General features: G+C 35.0%; 1 protein-coding gene across 1 annotated transcript; it reads right to left on the reverse strand.

Moving 5' to 3' along the window:
* Positions 1–8,944: 8,944 nt before the first annotated feature.
* LOC149068688 (dual specificity protein phosphatase 3-like) lies at positions 8,945–22,222 on the reverse strand. The gene is made up of 4 exons (XM_089250461.1): positions 22,124–22,222; positions 20,145–20,376; positions 14,943–15,166; positions 8,945–10,498 (listed from the first exon to the last, which is right to left on the reverse strand). The coding sequence occupies exons 2-4, from the start codon at positions 20,333–20,335 to the stop codon at positions 10,305–10,307; spliced, it is 609 nt and encodes a 202-aa protein (XP_089106587.1). The 5' UTR covers positions 20,336–20,376; positions 22,124–22,222; the 3' UTR covers positions 8,945–10,304.
* Positions 22,223–23,646: the final 1,424 nt, after the last annotated feature.

Below are 23,646 nucleotides of genomic sequence, written 5' to 3' on the forward strand. Positions count from 1 at the left end.
CAGCACTGATAATCAGGCACAACACTTGGACTGTTAGGTTCACACACTTCCGGCACAATCCGGGCCGGAACTAGGGGGAAGCAGGCGGGTCTGGTGGCCGGGCACTGAACCAGAAGGGGGCACCGAATTCACCCTTTAACTGCTTCTTCTACATTACAAGGTGCGCCAAAATGCCGGCTTGCCCCGGGTGACAAAATATCTAGTTTCGGCCCTGGGCAAAATTCACAATTTACTAGACTGCCCATGGCGATAGACCGGAGTTGTGATCGCTTTGAAATAGAGAGATCTTTCTTCTGTAAATACAGTGTGTGCCATAAGTTGGTAATTAGTTTAAAAATTCATAAAAATTTAAATAATTTGTAGATTTGAATGCAGTTTGCGAAAAAGTTATTTTCACAATAGGCAACTTTTTTGGACAGAAAAAAGTTAAAATTTCTATCGAAAGAGGGAGCTACTCAAAAGCAAATCACTGAATTCTTTACCCAAACCTTGCTTCAATCAATTCTGTGTCCAAAACGTTCTTAAACCAAAATAATGTTGACATCCACTAATGTAATCATCACAATGAAAACCTTATGTAAGAGCCAGTAACAGGAAAATTCACAAATGAGCTGTTAATTGTACACCCCTTTTATTTTATAGGACTATGATTTGCAACCAAGTGCAGTGCCTTTATCGGCAAAACATTTGAACTATTTTTTTTCCTCTGCCAAAAACAATCCTAATTTGTGGTAATAACTTTAACACAAAACCACATTCAAAATACCAATTCCTTCAATTTTTATGAATTTCCAAGCTATTTATGAACTTATGGGACATCCCGTACGATGGAAGCATTCTTAGTCGTAACTATTAAATCAGAAGAAAGAGATAATTCATACAATAATCAAGTTTATTGCTCAAGACATCTTCATGCAACAAATTCTCAACATTTATTTTAAAAAAAAACTATAAACTAAATACATTTATATTTATTCTGTATCAAACCATATATAATTTACATGAGATCCATATGGGTTTTTTTTCTACCTGATGAATTTTACTCCCTTCAGAATCAAAAAATAAGTTAACAAATAAATTTACTAATTAACAAACTGAAATATTGATGTGAGATTTACATATCAAATGTGTTTCAAGCACCAGGTTTTGATATAAAACATCGAATCACGTGACTTCACATAGAAAAAATACACACATTCTCATCAAATCAAAATGCATATAAATTACACGCTATGTGTAATGAAAAAAAAAAATACTATGATAAAAAATACTGACTGAATTTATGAAGAAAAAAATATTTTCACATTCTGGTGAGACCAGAAAATTCACTGTCCCATCCATAAAAATCTATCAAATTACGCATCATGCCTGTCTTGAGAAAAAATAATAATTCACATCAAAAATAAAATTCAGCAATAAGGGGTTTTTAAGAGGAGAAATATAATTTTGATTTTTTCTTATGCATGACATGATGATAATGTGAATGGTATAATGTGTGGTGGTAATGGGCGTTTCTATTGTAAAATTAGAGCATCATATCAGAGAATCTATCAGCAGAGAAAGGAGAATTATTTAGCTGTGGTAGTTGGACCCATCAAAGAAACGATTACACTGGAAAACAATGAAATTGCATCCAACATGAAAAAATAAACAATTACTAATAATTTTGACCTGCTGAACATGAATATCACCATGAAAAAGTTTTATTGGCTCTTGTTTTTGAGATATTACCATGTACACTGTGAAAAAAAGTGCTTCAAGGGGGATATTTGTGGGCAACAATGAAAGTGCGTCCGACATGAAAATACTTGATTCTAAATGGTTTTCAACTTCTGAGCAATATTACAATGTAAAGAATGAATGAACTATATTGCTGTAATATAATTGTGTTTATACATATTTTTGTTGTGTTTTATGCACATTAATATTGTGTGTCCACATATTTGTGAGGTTACTATACTTTTTTTTGAGTATTTATTATTATTTTATTGTGTTTTGATGTATTTGTGTTGTATTACTATATGTGTATTAAATGTGCAATTACAAAAAATACTAAAGCCAATCCAGCTTTTCATGGTTATATTTGTATACAGCACACCAAATTACATAGGAATTGACCTTTTCCGAGACTTAATGACCCCTTTTCATGTTGGAAGGCAAATCATTTTGAAATCAGGAAAACTTAGGCTATTCTTAGACTCTGATTTAGCAACCACACATAGAAGATTTTAGTCAATACTGACTTTATAGTCACTATGGCTTCCTGGGATTTGTCAATTCCTGCTCCCGAAAAAGAAAAAACTGTCAATTAGTAAAATTGGCACTCTCTACACAATACTGCACAAAATCTGAATAAAAAGCCGTTGAGTATCCTTGATTAAAATTGATGAACTTTATAAAATGAACCATACATGTATTTGAGATTCCTTTCAGACATTCTTGGTGAATAATTCCTAAATGAGGAGCTTATTTTCAAAAGAGAAAATTTTCACTTTCTTTTTCGAAACTCACTTTTCAATCGTTTCTAAATTTTTGGGGTGAGCTGTGTCGGATTATAGAACAGGATAGGTTTTTCAAACTGGAATATTTTTAGTACAAATCACAATGTAAAGTTGGTAGTTCCTACCAAAAGGGAACATATCCACCTTGTTCACTCACTTATGTTTCCTTTTGAAGATAAAATACAGAAGAATGTGGATTTCCTATTTGCATTAAGAGATTTTTCTCAAAGTGGCACATTTTTCAGGAGCGCTTTCAAAAAGTTGAATTTTACAGTAGAACCTCCCGATTATGGACATCGATAGGACAGAAAATGTTAACGCTAATGAGGAGCATTCGTTAATGAATAGTAAAATGCAGAGTCCTGCTGACGTAATTCAATAAAAAGTGTCCGCAAACAGGATTGTTCATTATGGGAGGATCTACTGTAAAATGGTTGTGGTTTCTTATGGTATTCACGAGACAGAAGTAAGGCTACCTTACTTGGCTTGGTGAAACCTTGTGGAATCAATGTGTGGCATAGAAATTTCCAATTTTTCAGACTTAACCAGCTCTAATTCTGATCTTGTAAAAACGTAAAACTCCAAACTTAGAGGAAGGAGTAAGTTTACTCTAACGTAAACTCCAAATGTTGTAAAAACGTAACACACACACATTTCTGCTAATTTTCTTTCAAAATGGAACATTTCCAAAATTTAAATGTAAATAACCCCCTTGAATGTTGATCAAGAAACATAATATTTAAATATCCTTATACCACTTCCGTATGCTACCTGTTGGGCTATTTTCCATTTTTGCAAAGCAACCCATTCCGATCATAGAAATATTCCCTTTTGAAAATAAGTTCCTCAAATACTCACAAATATCAATGATCACAATATTTATACAATTTCTTGACGAATATTATTCTCACGTATTGATGACCTATACAATTATTCAGCTTTCAAACTAGATAATCCTCAAAACCTTTTACATAATGTTATTACAAATAAAAAAATTTCTTTGTTTCTATTCCACTAAATGAGGTCTACCTTATAATAATGTCATAGCAAAACTGAAAACAGTTTCTACTTGTTCCAAATACTGCCAATTGGTAACTAGAAATATATTTTTTCCCAAAATATATACTGCACTTTCTAAATTATTTTGAATCAACATTCATCGAATTCAATTCATACTACAATATGCTTGGATAAAAACGTAGTACAGTAGAACCTCACTTTAACAACACATGCCTAATAAAATAATGTTCCCTACTTGATGTTACATAAATGACTTACTCACTCCTCTCAGAGTGGATAAGTCACATTTTCAACTACTCTGACTTCAGCTTCAATACTTTGTCACTAGATTGTGAAATCACAAAAATTCTTAACATGGGGACTCTATATGAAAACAATTCTAATAAAACCTTCTCTCAAAATGAGGATTTATCAACTTACAACACTGACTTAAAAACCTCATGTTACAACAATGTGCAAGTACATATTGGCCTCAATAAAACATAAGCTCCTATAATTTTTGATTGCATATGTAAACCTAAATGTATTCACAAAAATGCACTTTCACTGAAAAGTATACAACAGATTCAATGTACAATATAATACATACTCAAACAATAAAAACTTGAAGCAATACAGATAAAATTAAAAAGAAAAAAATTGGAATCCACATAGTGATGGGCTGTATGAAATATCACAAAGTAAAAATATATTGGTAGAGAAAGATCAAATTTAGCCATGCGCTTATTATACATTATCTCAGTTTTGCTAGGTGTTGTAGACAGATAGGCTGTGAGACAAGGACGAGATGCCAAAAAATAGGACATATTTTATGTCTGAGTCTCAAACTGGTTTTATCAATATCACAGCATGTGACAGTTCATAAGCTGAACCCCAAACCATACATTTGTGTGGGTTCTGTATTTTCGATAAAAGTTGGAAAGAAATAAAATAAAGATTTACTGAAATTTATGTTAGGTTTTTTTTAAACTATTTTTGAATGGCAATACTGCAAAAACATCTTAAAAATTCTAAAAAAATGAATGCTTTGGTCTGAAAGGGGATTATGCATATGAAAGCTACATAACTCAGGTAGCAATAAAATGTTAGGTATTTGAATCTCAATCGATAAATTTCTATTGCATTATATTTTATATTTATAGCTATAACAAATATTTTTGAATTAAAAAAACATACTTTCTTGATACAGTTTCATTATTTTAAAATAATAAAGTCGACCAACCTTTTAGAATAGAAGTTGATCTAAAGAGAGAGAGAAGAGGATTATATTCTTTGATATTTACAAATAAAAGAGAATAAATTCTCGAACTCAAAAAAGAGAAGAACTAGACTACAAATGAGAAAGATTAAAAAAAAAAAAACACCAGAGATAAGAAATTTGTAAACAAATGAAAAAAAAAGAACTGCTAAACCACAGGATTAATGTGTACTGTATTCCCATGCATAATTTGACATGCTAAAAAAATTGAAAGACACCAGTTTTAATATTTGGAGTAATTGGACAGATTTTGTTCTATCTTCTGATCGTCAACTGAAAACTTGGATGGAGAGTACTTTATGACCTACAGCACGTTTCTAGTATTATCTATAGCATTTTTCTCATTGATCTCTGTTTCGATAAATCTTTAACACTTGTCAATGGTACACTCTCTCATGTAATAAGATGTGCTACTAATATTTCCATTAAACTCATGAAATTTTGAATTCAATTCAATCCAAATTCAATAGTGAAAATCCATGTCATATTTACCTAAGCTATTCTCAGTCATAACAAGAAGTCAAACATGTGTGAGATAAACAAACTATTTCTGATAGCCTTCAGAAAAAATTGTTCCGAAACTGCTCAAGGTTTCAATGGACACTATATATTCTTACAATGAACCAATTATTGAGTTTTTTTCTGTGAATGTTATTCTCTCCCAGAAACCCTGTCAAGGTCAAATACTATATAAATAAGCACAGAATTTCAAATAATTAATTAAAAAGGACTATTTAATGGATTAAAATTTTAAAAAAAATCACAGCTGACCAAAGACAGCTAAGTTCTGGAAAAATGGTTTGATTTTTCTGGCTTTCTGGCCGTAGGGCTCAACCTCATTAATTTCTGGCAAGCCGCAAAATGCACGAGAATATTGTGCTTTTAGATGACAAATGACGAGTATACCATAGTGTTCATATTCATAACTACCAATTCTGTTCAAATACTATATGTGAAAGGGATAATAATAAAAACCTTTTATATCCAAAAAAAAAAAAAAATCCTGCAGACTTTGGTTCTTGTTCCTCTGACATTAACAGATCTTTTTTTGTGTTCTTCAGAACAAACATTAAAAAACTTGGGATGGACGACAATCGTGAGCCTAAAAATATAGATTGAATATAGGCTATACATGTTTTGGAACTTTATGAAATTTCTTCAGTAAAAAAACTTGACCAAAATATAAAATAATTCATTTATTGGAGGTATTCTGTATTTTGGTTTCCTCCCTCCCCACTCTTCTACTAAAGAGAGAACTTCATAGGATTTTGAAACATTCAACAATGAAGGAGCGGACACCCCACTTCACACCTCCAAAAGATATTAAAGTATCAGTGCATTCATAAATTTATTAAATTCTGAAATAATCCAGCTTTTCTTAAATCTATATTTTGGAACTTGAAAACCCGGCTAATCCCCTGTTTATTCAATCGCTGGAAAAAAGTAGCATTTCTCCCAAACATCAAAACCTCATACATGTTGATTCATTGAATACATGAAACTTGTATTTTCAAATTGGATTTCAAACAAATTATATAAAATATTTGAAGATGTGAAATAGTAATCGATTTGGCACAAAAAATCAACATCATATAACGATTGACATATAATAGACAGAAAAAACAAATGGGGAAATGAAAATACAATTTAAACATGCCTGATGTTAATAACAATATCATATTTTCTACATAATATGCTAACTAAAAATAGGAATTGATCCAAAAAAATAACTTCTAAGTAAGTTTCAATTTCTCTGTCTCATTATTGCACTATCAGGATATAAATCTATAATTCTATGAAGGGATATATATTGCTGTATTGTATAAATTTCATTCTCGAATACTATGGAGTAAAATACACTTTTACTATCTACTAAAACTGACCAAGAAGTGTAGGAAATGATGAGAATATTCATGATTATGCCTTACAGTGGGAACATAAAATCACAGCTTCAATAGGAGGGATAAAACATAATAAATAAAAATTATAGTCACATATATAAATTCACTCGAGTTAGGAATGCAGCTCTCATATTACAATTTTAACCAAGAAAGTGAGTCAAATGCAATGATATAGAAACGTGAGAATCGGTTTCTCCTCGGTTTATTTCTAAAAGCACCGGTTTGCAAAAAGAACAGCAACACCTGATGCTGGTAAAGGCTATTATACGGTTGTTTACTCACACAGTTCATTCTTCATGAAATTGTCCCATGAAAAATATGCCAGAGTTGTGATCAGTTCATTAAAAATAGAATAGCACCTCTGTGAAGCATCTCTGGTAGTAACAGATTGACGCTTTATACGATACATATTTGGTAATTTTTATAGGAAAAAACATTCGGCATTTTCAACATCATTAATAATAAAGGTCATAAAATATAGGTTTACAAGCATTAGCTATCTCCTAAAAGTTGAAGTATTTACATATGCTTTTGACCTTTCATTATAAAAAAGTTTTTTTCGTTGGGGGGGGGGGGGTTGAGATGCCATTTGACATGGCTGTGAGATACACAAACACACACTAAGCCAGTGGTTCTTAACCCTTTTTCCATCCACACCCGCAGTGCAATTCACTTTACCTTCCTGCATCTCTTTGAATAATGTGTTGTCTTTTCATTAAAAATTTATTTTTGTATGTAATTAAATTAATTATCCACTAATTAATAGTTTAAACAATTCAGAGTTTAAAAGATGATTGCAAAACTAATTCATTGTAGAAAAATTAACACAGGTATCAATGCAACAAAATTTTCTACATGCCAATTTTTGGTGACTGATTTGTTATTGTTGTCTCAAAGTACTATTGAAATTTATAGGTTCTATTATCACTTACATTCAAGTGATTCATGGTTTGTTTTCATCAGCAAATGTGATGCAAACAGAGCCGTCATTTCAACTTTTTCCGGGGGGGGGGGGGGGTGGCAAAGCACATGTACTCAATGTTTGTATATATATATATATATATATACCATTTTTAGTGTATTTTCAAAAGCCAGCCCCCCTAAATAACGGGCCTGGATGCAAACACCATTTTGCAAAGGTAGGTGGTAGTAAATAGAAGTGTTTGGTAAGCCATCTTCCCTAGTTTTGGAAATGGTCCCAAAAGAGCATATAAAACTGTTCTAAATCAGACTTTTGAAATTCCACTTGAATATGTGAACTGGCTAGCATTTCAATGAAATCATCTTGCACCAAAATACCATCGTTCATAGAATTGAAATAGAAAAGAAATTAATCTAGAATCGCAAACAGAGAAAAAAGCATAGCAAAAGCATCTGAAAATTGCATTTTTCAATTGAAAAAATTAAATTTTTTGCATCATTTCAATTACCCTGAATAATCTATCAGCATGATACAATTTTTCTTCTCCAACTCGCATCCACAAAGATGCTTTCTCTCACCCGGGGGATGACTACCCTGGTTCTTAATAACCCCTGATTAAGAACCGTTGAACTAAACTTTCAAGTACAGAGTAGATTTGCGTCTTGACCAAGCCGCAAGTAGCTATGGGAGGACCAGGAAGTTAGCATTAGCAAATAAAATTTTCTATATGTAATAGCTGAATGAATGGTCCAAAGATGACACAAAATTTTCTGATTTCATAGGACAGTGTCTCTTCCAACATGGAATGAGTCATCAAGTCCTGTGAAACGTGGGGAAAAAACAATATTTCACAATTTTTAAAAAAAAAAAGATATTCTTGGCTGCAAAGAAATTTTGTTGGCATCTAAATTTTGTATGTACTACAAATCGGCAAGTACAGATCGGCTCCGAAGGCGATATTCATTCCATTTTATCTATGAGCACTTGTTTTGAAGATAAAGGCAGTCTATATTCGAAGTAAAATGACTTGATACTAAGCAAAGATAACTAGAAAAGTCACATTCCTCTGTGGAGAATAGTGACTTTTCTTTCTTGATCATCTTTGCTTGGTATCCAGTCATTGTACTTTGCCGCTGTGGTGGTGGAGTGGTCGCAATGATGGACTCGCATCGCGAGGATCCAGGTTCAAATCCCACCATCACTGCAGTGGTGATCGGCTGAAGTTGATTTCCTGTGGTTTCCAACTTCGAGGCGCAAATGCGAGCAGATCTCCCCATTAAAAAGTCTCCCCACAGAGAGCAACAGGCCTACAACGATAAATTATTCAATCATTAAACTCCACTCATAGTTAGAAAAACTGGTGGCAGATGACAGCACTACACATAACGAGCATTACACAGGAACAAACTTCACATCAGGCTTCACTACACGTGCACACATTCCCGCATGTACCAATTCCTTAGAGGTTCGACAGAGGAATATGGATCAGGTGCATGTATGGTTTAGTAGTACTAGTAGTCATTGTACTTTCCATAAATAGAGAAGAGGTTCATCCTTTCGTTGCAATCTACATTGTTCAATAGTGATTGTGATAAAATCAGACCAAGACCTGGATGCCAGCCAGATTTCTTCAGAGCCAAGAGTAGCTCTTTTCTGTTAGTGACTCTCTTTCTAAGTTGGACGACAGACTGCTGTGAAATCAGAAATCTTTGTGTCATCCTCCAGCAATTTAGCTACTACATATGGTAAGTTTTATTTGTCAACACTGATTTCCTAGTGCCTATAGTGACTTGGTTCCTGGGATTTGTCAAGATGCAACTAAACTTCAACTGTCTTAATAGATCAGTGGGAAAAGTGTGTGGTCCTCACTTTAAGGATGATAAATGCCACGGAATGGAGCCTCGACTCTTTAAAGTTAAGAGCTTTTGAAAGATATAATGCCAGTAAACCTGCACTTTTTTTCCCATAAGGTGGTTATTTGGTGTTTAAATCAGTCATGGAGTGATGCCAAGACAATTTCTTACAAATAGACACAACAAGTTTTAAAACATCAATTTCGAGGCATATAATGGTTTAAAATAAAATAATTTACATTTACCACATCATATTTTTTGATGTCACAAAATGCTAAATTGGGAAATAGTAATTATTACTTATGTCATCAGGTTGAAAATTAATATTGACCAGGTACAATGTTAATTAATACTGACACAGAATACAACTTTTTGTTGTTTATATAAAAAATAATTAACCAAAACTTTCCTTGTGATTCAAACATAAAATGCATACGAACTAGCTTCATCAAAACAAAACTGCAGGAAATGTCTCGATTAATAATAAAAAACAAGATACTCTTTAGTTATTGGGGGAGAACAAATGCTTGAACACATGTTAAAGAGCAAACATACCAAATTTTCATCACAAAATGTAATAAAAGAAGAACATGTATAGAGAACATGTAGAAGAACATGATCATACCAAAATAAAATTTTTTATCGCAAAGCCAAATGCGATATTACAAAATTATACATATCACATCTATCAAAGAAACTAACATTCCAGCAAGTAGCATAACTACTTGCAATTTTGGGTATAATACGTATAGTACAGTAATGTTATCGGATATAACGGAGAACACCACCAACAACATTTTTCAACATTCAATGAAGAAGACCAGAAATGAAAAATAAGTAGGTGTCCTTTCATTTTTTAGAACTTAGAAGCTTCTCTTGCTGCAACAGCTGCACAAGAAAGCCGTCATTTGGCCTGACTTCCCTCATTTGGCACACAGTGCGTAGACCTTCCTCGGCTGTCATTCCTTTCTTCATCATCAGGTAGGCTATCACAAATGTCGATGATCTTGATAGGCCCATGAGACAATGGACAAGGACTTTTCCTAGTGAACATAAATAAATAAATGAAATAAAAATAATAAATAAGAATATAATAAATAAATATAAGAATGAAATAAAAAATATGAGCCACATATGAAAGAGGTAAACATGCTTTGAAAAATCACATGCTTATATATTATACATTTGATCATTGGTCGCACCGTGGTCATTTTCTGCACATGAGGGCTAATTAGACAAGGACCTTTGACCTTTGAAAACCAAACACACCCCACTTCCCATCTCATTGAGATATCGAAGCGTTCCTGGAGGATGGGTGTGTCTGGAAATTTTATTAAAGATCTTCAGAATAATAAATAAAAATATTACATATAGATTGCACATATAATCAATGTTTGCCAATGGACGTATCATAATATACGGAGGAAGAAATTAAAGAACTTCGAAAGGTATAACAGCCAGATCCCGCTCATCTTATAGTAAAGATTTCATTTGAATAATCGTAGTATCGCCAAGACTAATTAAGATTGTCTCTGGGATATAATCTGAATTTACAATTTGATTAGACATTCTTCAGTACAAAATATCGATAGGCGCAACGTCGCTTAGCTCTCAGTAGATGAGTTTCAGTGATGAGGCCGCAGATCGTATATTCTAGTAGGGTCCGGGCGAAAGCACCTAGCTGGTACATAGTTGTCATCAGCACCTCGTTTACGCTTCGTGCCAACCCATTTGGTGTGGATATGATGAAGATTTTTGTCCAGGAATTGGATCAGCTGGCAAAGTTGGCCGAAGTTGATTGGGCTCTGAAGTACTTGTCACTTCCAGCAAAGCTTTCCATTATCCGGAATGTGGCCAAAATGGAACTGTTTAGTGTGTGGGCAGGAACACAGATAATGCTGTAATGTCCCGACTTGACCACAAAGACACTTGTCATTGTTGGACTTTTTAAAACGTTCTAAATATACCGGTAATGGACCATGCTCTGTAACCATAATAATCTTTTCGCGCGACCAAATGAAAGGATGCCAGCGAACATGCCATTGGATTCTATATGCGTCCTTCTGGACGTTATGATCCCACTGTGCTTGCCACTTTCTCAACAGCTCACTCTTTAATTAATATTTGATGTGGCTGCATGGCAGTAAGAGTTGTTCCTCTGTGGTCGAAATAGTGGCATCCTTGGCCAGACGATCAGCCATCTCATTACCTGCAATTCCCGTGTGAGCTCTAACCCATATTATACGAATTGAATGATGGGAGCAAAGTAGCTGTTGAATCCTACAAATATCCTGATGTGTTGAGCGGGGATTGCAGATAACTTGAAGGCAAGAAGCGCTATCTGAATGTATGAACCCCGGGGAGCTTTGTTGCAAGGCTCAGATGACCGCATTCAAGATTGCATATGCCTCCGCTTGGAATACACTTGCTCTCTGCGTCAGACGACTGCTCCAAGTCTCTTTAACTACATCCGATGAGTCGAGGATTACGTATGCACATGCCTTGCTCTCTGCGTCAGACGACTGCTCCAAGTCTCTTTAACTACATCCGATGAGTCGAGGATTACGTATGCACATGCTGTTGCCTCCCCGATCCGAGAGCCGTCAGTGAATATCCGTACTGTCTCATCAGTGACCAAAGATCCCTTCGAGGAACCGGTAGAGTTGAACCATGTAACCTGTAGAGGCGCGATGTCAACACTTGGATGATGTAGCCACTATATGTGCTTCTGCTCATATTGGGTTGAAGTGATCAGATGATCATTGATCTGGATGTCCTCCCCAAGATGCAGAACTGCTGTCCGACGTGCTTCATACTCCATGAATAAGCTGAGCGGTGGATTCCCTGTAGCAACGTATAGCACGTCGTTAGCCGTGGTAAAGTATGCTCCCGTTATATATAAGAGGAAGGGTCTCTGCGCCACATCCAATGTATTTCGCATCTGCTGCGTTGGATTTCTATACCACACTGCACATCCATATGAGAGCTGCCTCTGTGCGACAGTTCTATACAGTATAATGCGAAATTGTCGAAGTAGACCTCATGTGGGTCCAGCGAGCCTGCGCATCAACTGTAACGTCTCTTGCGTCTTGTTGACCTGCTTAGTTATATGTGTGATGAAGCTGAGATTGTTGTCAATATGTATCCCTAGATACGTATAGACGGAGACGGCTTGAGCCTGATGCCGTCGATCTCGATGCAGGGACGCGTAACCTTCGGATGAGGCCACAGTACCTTTGTCTTGTTCACTTCCAACTGCAGATGATTAGAATGAAGCCAATCGGTGAGTCTGTTGAATGTTACGTTCGCCAGCGGTCCGATGTCCTTGTATTTTTTCGCAGCTATGATAAAAATAAGGTCATCTGCAAACGCCTGCATATAAACTTCGGGGCCCCAGTCAGTTTTCAGTAGCGAATCTAGAACTATGGACCACAATAGAGGTCCACTGCAGGAACCCTGTGCGCATCAGGATAGCTGTCGCTTTGTAGCCGGACCAGCGTCTGTAACAATTGTGACATGGCGATCCCGCAACATGCTTTCAACCATTCGTACGAGGTTTCCCGGTATCGGAAGTCATCACATTCTCTTGATTATGATTTCGTGTCTAATTAAATCAAAGACTCCTCTGATGTCCACCGAAACCAGGGCTGTCAGATAACCTTGTCTCTGTCTACGTCTAACTTCATTAAGAAGTGTGGCCACTGCCTTCTCCGCAGACCCTCCTGCTCTAAATCCAAATTGTAATGGACTGAGCCATTGCTGTTGCTCGAGATAGTATGTAATACGTTGAACGATAATCTTCTCGAAAACTTTAACCAAAGTGGATAAAAGACAGATAGGTCGATATGACTGCAGCAGCGCTGGGTCCCTGTCCTTTTTCAGAAACAGTAGAATGTTTATGTAGAATGTAGTAGTACTATTATGTAGTAGAATGTTTCAAACAAGGGCCTACAATTTTTTGATGAATCCGAATGGCAGTCTTTTTTTATACTCACCTAGAGGTTGATGCGCTAACCCCTCAATGTGGGACTTCCTGCAGTACCAATCTGTTCCTGTGGTCATGTCGCTGTTTCTGTTATATCCCTGTGTCAGGAAAGTTTTTTACAAGGATCAACTGGATATTGAACTTGCAACATTCCTAAATATACTTTGGTACTTTAGGCGAGTATCTTATTCACCTGGGCTACTGCGCTCCTATACTCTATGTATGGTGACTGCCAAAGAATGAATATCGCCACTTCACAAACTGGCCGGTCCAGTTGATCCAGCCAATGTTTTGGCTTCCACCAACTCCTATATGTAGATCCCTATTTACGGACCACTAAGATATCAATATTCAGATTCCTTTGATCGTCAGGGTTGCTATAGCTAAGGAGATATTCAAGTATTATGCCAGCATATATTTTTAGCCATTTTTAACCCCCCTTCCCTGTGAGCAAAATCTCGTCAGCAGTTTAGAATATTTCATATATCTTCAAAAAGGATGGTTGATGACATAAGCAACCTTCAACACCCCCCCCCCCCCTTCATAAAAAAAAGTCATGAAATCCAAAACCTTGGCGATGACATAATAATTGAATGACCCCTAACCGTAATAATTATAATTAGCTATGACTATTATAAATGGCTATAATTATCAGAAAAACTACGCCAATGCATTGATGACTCAGAATCAGAGGGATCAATGTATTGGGGCCGGCCCAAGCCCAGTGAAAGCCAGAATTTTGGATGTTGGCTGAGTCAATTGAGCTGGTCAGTTTGCAACATGGCCAGCTTTGGGTTCTGGCAGTTACATATGTATTTCATGTAAAGAGTCACTTGCTCAAAGTACAGCAGAAGAGGTGTCTATAGCAAGAGGTCACAATTATGAAAAAAAATTGTTGTATATGTGGTACACTTCACATATACTTCACCATACTTCAGTGTTTTTTAATGCTGTTAGGTTGTAAGATTTTTAAAATTATTGCTATATCTGCATTATAATCGTCTTTTCATTCTAATAGAGTAAAAGTCTGATATAACAAAAGTAAGGCTTAGAACAAGAATCTTCTAGGAGTAATGAGTAATTTGCATGTGACTGTTACACAGCTAATGTTAAGAATACAAAAAATATTTTTGGTTATAGCGAGTTCACAATTTAGAAGCATTCACAATAACATTAAAAAATAAAAAATGCCAGTTTTTCCTTCTGTCTCTTCAAGAATTCAACATGATGACTTATGGCATGATAATTATATCAGGAAATTGATTTTCACTCCCACGGAAGATAATTCTTACAAAGATTTTTGATCATACAACATGAAAAGTTTGAAAATACCTGACCTATATATATATATATATATATATATATATATATAATCTTTGTAAAGTGGCTATTAAAGCTTTAAAAAAAATCAAAAATTTATGTTAAGAGAGTGTGTGTGTGTATTGTTGTTTCTTTTTTCACTGGTGTAAGTTGAAAAGTCAGATGCAAACAATGCTACTCACCACCAGATTTGAGGCCTTCATCGATAAAATCGGTTCCTTGTTCAAAGAAGTTGATTATTCTCGTGGTTGGAGTGTCCATGAGCTTCAGGCCCATGTAATTGATTCCAAGGTCTTTATAGTAAGCAGCATTGGTTGGGACTTGTCCAAATCCCGATCCCTCTGCAGTATTCAGCACATGGGTTATGCCAACTGCTCTCAAAAATTCTCTATTACGTGCTGATCCTCTGAAGAAAAGAAATTTAAAATCATGTTGAGAGAACAAAAAAAAAAACAAGAATTCTGACACTAATTTGTGAATGAAATGTTTTCACATTCCTGGACAACTAGAATTATAACCTGTAGATTCTATATTTTAAAACATGTGAATTTCTTATCACAGATAACAGGCCACCTTGCATTACCCACAGCTCTTTCTCTGGTTCGAATAAGAAAGAATTCAAAAGTGTAACGAACAGACAAGGTTCAAATCAGACAATTCAACAAATTTTTAAAGTCTAGATATATAAGAATTATCCTGAGTCTTTGACTTAAATTTTACAGCATGCTCAAAAATATGGGTATTACTGACATGCTGGTCTCTCTCGTGTTGTATGCCAGCTAATGCTAATCTGATATTAGTGATACCTAAGCTAATGATTATGGATTGGGGCTGAGACAAACATTTTTGTTGATATTGATGCACAAACTGAGCTAACACGGCCACGTTGTGAGCCGAAGTTTTGTACCAATCATCATCAGAATTAGTCACTCAAACCTGATTAATTTATGCCTGCCTCGAAATTATTTTCAAATGTATCTTCATTTCTTTTTCATAATGTTTTGAATCATTCCTTGTAAAGTAAAAGATAAAATGTATTATTAAAAAAAAAGGTGACAAATGTTTTTAGTGCACACCATAAGATTCTTGACAACTAACTGAATGGTCTGGATATACATTATTTCAGTGCAAGACTCTTAACATCAAACTGGAGAACACTAGCTGATCTCTCCATTGAAAAGTCTCGCCACACAGAGCAACAGGCCTACATCTGTGAAAATATTCAATCATCACACTTCATTCACAATTTCAAAAATAGATGGTAGCACTGAAAAATCAGACACAACACTAGATATGCACTCAGACTATTAGGTACACACATTCACACTTTCAGCACAACTCACTCAATAGTAAATTGTACATGGCGATAGTGCCGTATCGCAATTCCCATTTCAAAATAATTAATACAAGTTTATTAAAAGTAAAATCCTCTGCAATGATTGTACAGTAACTTCAAATACATGTTTTGTTTCTCGCGCTACAAATTCTACAACACAGTCAAGTCTCCATTGTTGCTTACATGACATAAAATTGCAACATTAGGTTATAACATGACTTATTTTCCATAATATCTCTGGCGTCAAAAGACATTTACATCTTATTGAATTGCTGCAGAAATCCAGATGTTCTCATGTTTGGATCCAAAACATCCTTATGAATTTTTGTTTTTAATTTTTGGACAAATTGTAAAGTCAGATTCATATTGGTGCTTACCTTAAAGAGTCATGGAAGTAGGACTCGGAACAAAGAAACCAAAATTAAAGGAATTTTTTCCCATTTTGGAAGAAAGAACACACATACACACTTGATAAAAAAAAAGCCATGTATCATTGAAGTTATATTTGAGAGCAATAAAGTGCTAAAGGAATGGTTAAACTTCCGCTTAGCATGCTACTATGGGAGTCTATATGTGAATTGGACTTAACGACAAGCAAAAGGTGGCGAGTGTGACCATCTTTTATTACTACAGTCAAAGCTCGTTTTAATAACCTCACGTTATAGTGACCATTCCATTGCAATGAACGGTAAGATAAGTCCCAAATATTTTCGTAGAATGATTATCATATATGTTTTACTTTCAATATAATGACCCTCTTAATATAACGTCTGTGTTTGACGGGATGAAAGGGGGTCATTATATTGAGCGTCTACTGTATTATTATTATTATCGTAATTGATCGCTTTAATAGGTGAGTGAAACAAGTAAAAAAAACAAGTGATAAAAAGTCAAAATACATTGTTCTGATTTGTATACGCTTAATAGTAAAAGTTTGTTTATGACATGAATGTCGCTCTTCACTTGTTAATACAAGATATACGGAAGACTGGATGTTGTGAAGATATTTATTATTTGAGATGTTAATTTTTTCAAGGAAGGAAAAACTCATCTCTGCCTCTACCGGGAGTTGAACCCGGGTCCCTCGATTGCCGGACGAGTGCTCTGACCAGCTGGTTACATTACATTCTTAGAGAGTATATTAGCACATTTTTCAAAAATATTTTTTGAGTGTAACAGTTTTATTTCTGCAACTTTTTAGACCTACCTCACTTTTATTACCCCATGGGGTGGGGTAAAGTGAGTAGTGCATGGGGTAAAATGGTCATACCAAATAATAATGAAATTTTAAGAAAATAATCAGTGGGCATTGAAATTTTATTTAACACATTTATCAAACAATCATTTTCTACTTTTAAATTTATAACTTTTAATGTACTCTTTGGTTATAAATCTTGGCTTCATTAGGATCTTTAAATACAACTGATCTCTTCATGCCATTTTATGTTCAGTATGACCATTTTACCCCACCTCACCACTTTACCCCACTTGACCCTATAGGATCCTACAGATTAGCTCTTGTGTTGGGAGGGGAATGGAAAGGAAAATTTTTGTGAAGGAGGCAATGGAACAAAAAGTTTGGGAAACTGTAGTGTAACTTAGCCAATAATTTCATTAGTATAGGCTATAGTAAAATAAAGCAGGTTTTTTTAAATTTTATCAATAAAATTTGTCATTTTTGGCGTGGTTTTTCCTTCTTCACTCAAAAAATTCTCAAACTCTTTATCTCAAAATTTTTTTCTGTCCCATCAGTTTCGAGATAGAGATGTTTGAGGGTGCTTTTTTTACACGGAATGCTTTTAATAAATTCAGAGCAGAATTCAAACACTTGTAATCAATAGGGTCAAGTGGGGTAAAGTGGTCAGGTGGGGTAAAATGGTCATACTGAACATAAAATGGCATAACTTGAGAATTTCAATTGATATTACTACCAAATTTCTGTTTTAACTTTCACTTGCTAGTAGGAAAGTTTTTCACCTAAAATATAATGCCAAGCAACATTTTAGTGGAAATGAAAATTTTTTTTGTTGTTGAAGCTCGGGTTCCATTTTTTGAATGCCTGAATAACTTCTCTCTACCATTTTAGTTGCTAAAACATTTTATAGATTGGCTGTACAGGGCACTCCAGAAGTATCTCAAGAACACTATTCCATGCACTGGTAAGTTTTAATCATTATATTTCATATTTTATAGTAATTTAAACAATGTGTGGTAAAGTGGTCATAGCATTAGGCTTAACTAACACTTAGTTGCTAGGAGCTATTTTGCCTAACATATAATTGAACATGTAAGATTTTTTTTTATTTAATTTACTTTTTACTTAATGTAGTTCAATTTTTTTCTTTTCTAGAGCAAACATGCACTTGGGAAGTAGGTGTTTGAACCTATATGTGAAAAGAATATACAACAGTACTCTGACATTCTTCCATTAGTATTGTTAGCTGTTGGAAAGAGCATTAGAATATCATGTGAGCTGCAAGAACATGAGTTAAAGATTCCATATGACTTAAGGAAGATGGATCATTAACAAGTCAAGACAAAAGGATTCTAGAAGAAAATCACGGTTACCATGCAAAGGAGACTAGTATTGAAGGCTTGAAATCTCTTGCTCAATGTTAACAACCCCCCCCCCCCCTTTTGTAGATGTTGAACTTTCACAATTCACAACCAAGGGAAGTAAAGATATAGAATCAACTTCATGAGTGGCTGACTTGAATTTAGAAAGTGTCAAAATTAGCTAATATCAGTGTTGTGTCTGATGAGAGACTTGAAAAAAGCCATATACTGACTACCTTGCCCTCGTTAATCTCAGCTGTAAACGAAAGAGTAATACAGAACTCAAGGGCAAAATGAAAACATGTTCAGGATAGGATAGGAGAAACCTTAATTAAGGAAATAGTTGAACTTTGACTGCCACAAAATAAATATGCGAAAATTACATTTAACTCCCATAGCCAAAGAAAAATTTTCTTGAAGATCTGAGGCAAATTCATAACTATTCAAACTTTATGAAAGATGTCAGAAGGCTGTGTGTGTGGGGTGCTGGTTTATCATGAAGAGAACAAAAACCAACAATGCAAATTATCAGACAAGTTATTAATAAGGATTTATTATCTGTTGAATATCTTGAAAAGGCCAAAATAATGAATTTTTATACCTTTCCAGAAAATAAGGACATAGATGAGATAAGAGGTCAGTTGTATTTGAAGATCCTAATGAAGCCAAGATTTATAACCATTAGTACATTAAAAAATATAAATTTAAAAGTAGAAAATGATTGTTTGATAAATATGTTAAATAAAATTTCAATGCCCACTGATTATTTTCTTAAAATTTCATTATTATTTGGTATGACCATTTTACCCCATGCACTACTCACTTTACCCCACCCCATGGGGTAAAGTGGTCATAAAAGTGAGGTCTAAAAAGTTGCAGAAAAAAAACTGTTACACTCAAAAAATATTTTTGAAAAATGTGCTAATATACTCTCTAAGAATGTAATGTAAAATATCAGCCAAAAGATATCCTATTTTTGAAAAAGTCATATGGTTATACCTCTTCAAATATGAAAACATCTCTTTTTATGACCATTTTACCCCACCTGACCCTATCCTCTCCAATTTGTCTTTTTTTTACCTGCACAAACCTGTTTTTGCTGTGTGTGGCACAACAATTTGCCATATAATTGGACATATATTTGAGTACCTAGTCACACACACAGCTCTGAAGGAATATTTTTCACAATGGAAAAGAATAATGGAGAGATTTTTTTGCTCTTTGGCCATAGTGAAGGGTTATAGATAAATTTGACAGTTTCAAAACTGCCATAGAGCTCCAAATGTTTCCATCATGATACAAGTGATGACAGCAGAAGCCTAATATGTTTCTTAACCTTAAAATATGTTTTTATATAGGCATTTAGTTGAATGAAAAAAATGAAATAATAGCTGTATTCAATTAAATGGAAAAATGAAATAATAGCTGTATTCAATTAAATGGAAAAATGAAATAATAGCTGTATTCAATTGAATGGAAAAATGAAACTCACTCATCACCAATGAACAATCTAGGATAAACTTCATCACAGTCCACTCCACAGACCATGGCTTTTGTAAGCTCAACGGCAGGTTTTTCTAAGAAACGAGGTGCATATGAATAGCCAATCAGTGATCGTGGGGGCGCTCTCGCCTCCTGTATGGTTTGCATCAATTTTCTCAAAGGATCCTCAGATTTCTGCATGGTTACTGCACGGTACCCGACAATTTCCTCGATGAAACAACCTAGTGGTGGAAATTTCAAATTTATTTACACATCAAGTACATAAATTGAAATTGAATAGGGCTACTTAATGCTAGAAGTAGAGATGTGAGGTGAGAATTCTCAGAGAATGAGAATGTAGAAATGTATTTTGGCCTTTTCAAGATATTCAACAGATAATAAATCCTTATTAATAACTTGTCTGATAATTTGCATTATTGGTTTTTGTTCTCTTCATGATAAACCAGCACCCCACACACACAGCCTTCTGACATCTTTCATAAAGTTTGAATAGTTATGAATTTGCCTCAGATCTTCTGATGTAGAAATTAGGGAATAATCGAGGATATATGTTCATTTTTCTTTTAAATTATTTAAATTTTTTACTAATTTTGTTTATATTATGAAATATAGATCAGTCTTCATTGCCTGAAACATTTACAAGACAATTTTTGGTAATCAGTTTTAAAATAAAACAACATTGATTAATTTCCAGCTCTGTTTTTAAGGTAGATTTCATTTCTATAAGTCAACAAACATTCATGGCGTAGATATTCTTCAACAAACTTGAAGAATGTGTCTTCCGGCCACTTGGCCATCCCATATTTCCATGGAATTCTGGCTAAACTGAAGGAGACAACAGAGCATAAACAGGTTTATGCTTAAGATCAAAATACCTCCCCTCCTCCCTGAGACAGAGCAAAAAGACCCCTCAAAGTTAGTGACAGGTCATTCCCACTGGGGCATGCGCATAGGTCTACTTATAATGCAGGGGTTCTTAAACTTCTTCAGCCGCGACCCAAAATCCACAGCAAGATCAAGTTTGCAACATACGGGACTATTTATTTTTCAAAATTTGTAAAACCGGTGATACAGTCCTGTTAGAAGTGCCTTTATTGCAAGTGGGTTTGTACAACTCATCCAGGAAGCCCCTGCAAATCAAGTCTAGCTTGCAACCAATAGCTCAAGAATTCCTTGCTGTAAGAGTATTTGCACAAACAATCTTGGAAAACCTATGAATCAAGTTTGAATCAGGATCAAACGGGCCATGTCGAGAGTCCCTGGCTGCAAGTGGATTTGTGTGACCTGTCTGGGAAGCCCCTCCAAATCAAGTTTGATTCGGAACCATTGCTCTAGAGCCTCTTTATGTTAGTTGATCTCAACGACTCCTTTGAGATGTCCTGGTGACCCAACTTTGTGTCGCGACCCGTAGGTTAATGGAAAAAATTTGTCTTTATATCACTTACCAACTAAACCCATGTAAACAGCCCCTATCATCTGCGTACACTCTAAAGTACTTGACAACTTGAAATTAAGTTAACTACTTGGTCACCGTGTAAATTCGCCTTATAACCATGGATGTGCTTTTACTTTGACAAGATGCCTCGCTATAAATAATAAACCCCAGAATGATGAATAATAAAAAATTCAATAATAAATGCTGCGCCTTACTGTTATGGAATTGTATTGGAATATTTGTGAATGCAATAAATGATTGCAGGGCTTCGCGAGCCGTTATTATTGTCAACTTGATGCACCTGAACCGCATGAGATTAAATAAAGGGGAGGGGGAGTGAAAGCATTTTGTTTAGTGAATTTTTAAGCAGAATTATTAAGTTATTTTCGAGAAACAAAGTTTTAGAGCGAGTAAAATAATAAACACACAATTTCACATGAGCATGATGGCAAACAAAAAAGACATGTGCCATCCATTATAATGAAAACATGAACTAAAGCACTCAATATTAAAAGAATTTTAAGCATATTTACTGTTAAATTTGAAGATGTATACCAATGGACAATGCGTCCCTCCTCTGAAAATCCGTTCCCAAAGCCCTTGGATCACTGCGATTGCGAAATACAATAAACACGGACGACCGTGACTGAAATGTTTATATCACCTAGTATCTGCTTTTTGGTGTGACATCTATCAGGCAATTGATAATTTATTCATTCGGTGTATTAGTATTGAAGAAAGTATGGGAAGCGTGACTATATGACCCCCGATTTTCTCGAAAGTTCCCGTATTTTTCGTCAATTTTCGTCATATCGACAATTTTTTGAAAATAAAACTGTAATTTTTAATAAAATGCAGTTTCCCCCCTCCCGCAAAACGGACAAATTTGGAGTTACTTACTTTGAAGAAAAGCACTGCAATCATCATCGTATAAAGTCGGAAATCTTCAGAAACCTTATTAAAATAGCATTTAGTGGAACTTAATGGGACAGATAAAAGACGCTCCCGTTAGCGGACACTTCTGAACTATGTCAACGGGCTTTAATGCGTTTTAATACCCATTAACTGACACCGGATTAGGGGACAAAATGTTCGGTCCCAAACCTTGAGACCCAAGGGTTTCCGTTATTGAGAGGTTAATGTTGTCGATAGTTTGAGTTTACGTACGTAATCCTTCTGGTCACCTTCAGATGGCATAACTTGTCCGTTCCATGATTCTTTCGCTTATGTTTTCTTTTTCCTTATATGTATCAGACGCAGTTCGACGCGGACGAATGTCTCGCTTGTAACATGAGGCTTTTTGGATCACGTGATATTTTTTTGAGGGACATACAAGGTAACCAATATGGCTACTCCCTGTGCGATTCATGAAAGAAACAAATCTAAATTGAGGCATAGAAGTTAATTTTGTTTTTCTTCTTTTTAATGGGAGCTAGATGTTTCGAATTTTTTTCTTAACTTCAAGTTATCGATCTGCCTGTTTTACCTTCAAAAAATGCTTGATTAAAGTTGCGGAATTTCTTAAATGTAATTTATATGTATGGGTTTGTAATTAATTTCAAAACATCCTAAACTATATAGATCGATGCAATTGGATAATATAAGACAATAAGGAGACATTAATTCTCATTTTCGCACGTGAGAAGATATAAATAAAAAGTTGAAATTGATGTTATTCCATATGCAATCCCTCTCCGACAGACCAGTCACAACCCAGGCTCTGTCCCTCCAGGAATATAAGCCTTTTACCCTTGCGGGTTGGGTCGCGCAATCCCTCTCCAGGCACACCTGTGCTCCCCATAATATGACCACTGGCCTCTTTAGCCTTTACAGTGGCTATGCTCATACATGACATCCCTTTCTTAAGCTTTTAGGCTACATAGTCATTCAAATATATTGGGCGTTTAAAATTCTCCCCACTCGAGTAATCTTTTGATTAACATCCGTATGCAGTGTACGGGGATCATTTTGGCTATGCTCATACATCACGTGCATAGAAGAGCTACGCGTGTCCTTATTGGCACACGGGGCTTGAGTTATGAAGAGAGACTTCATT

Source organism: Pholcus phalangioides, unplaced genomic scaffold (genome assembly GCF_987345545.1).
Source record: "Pholcus phalangioides strain wild (caught in Gottingen) unplaced genomic scaffold, Ppha-v1.0 ptg000024l_1, whole genome shotgun sequence".
NCBI lineage: Eukaryota > Metazoa > Arthropoda > Arachnida > Araneae > Pholcidae > Pholcus > Pholcus phalangioides.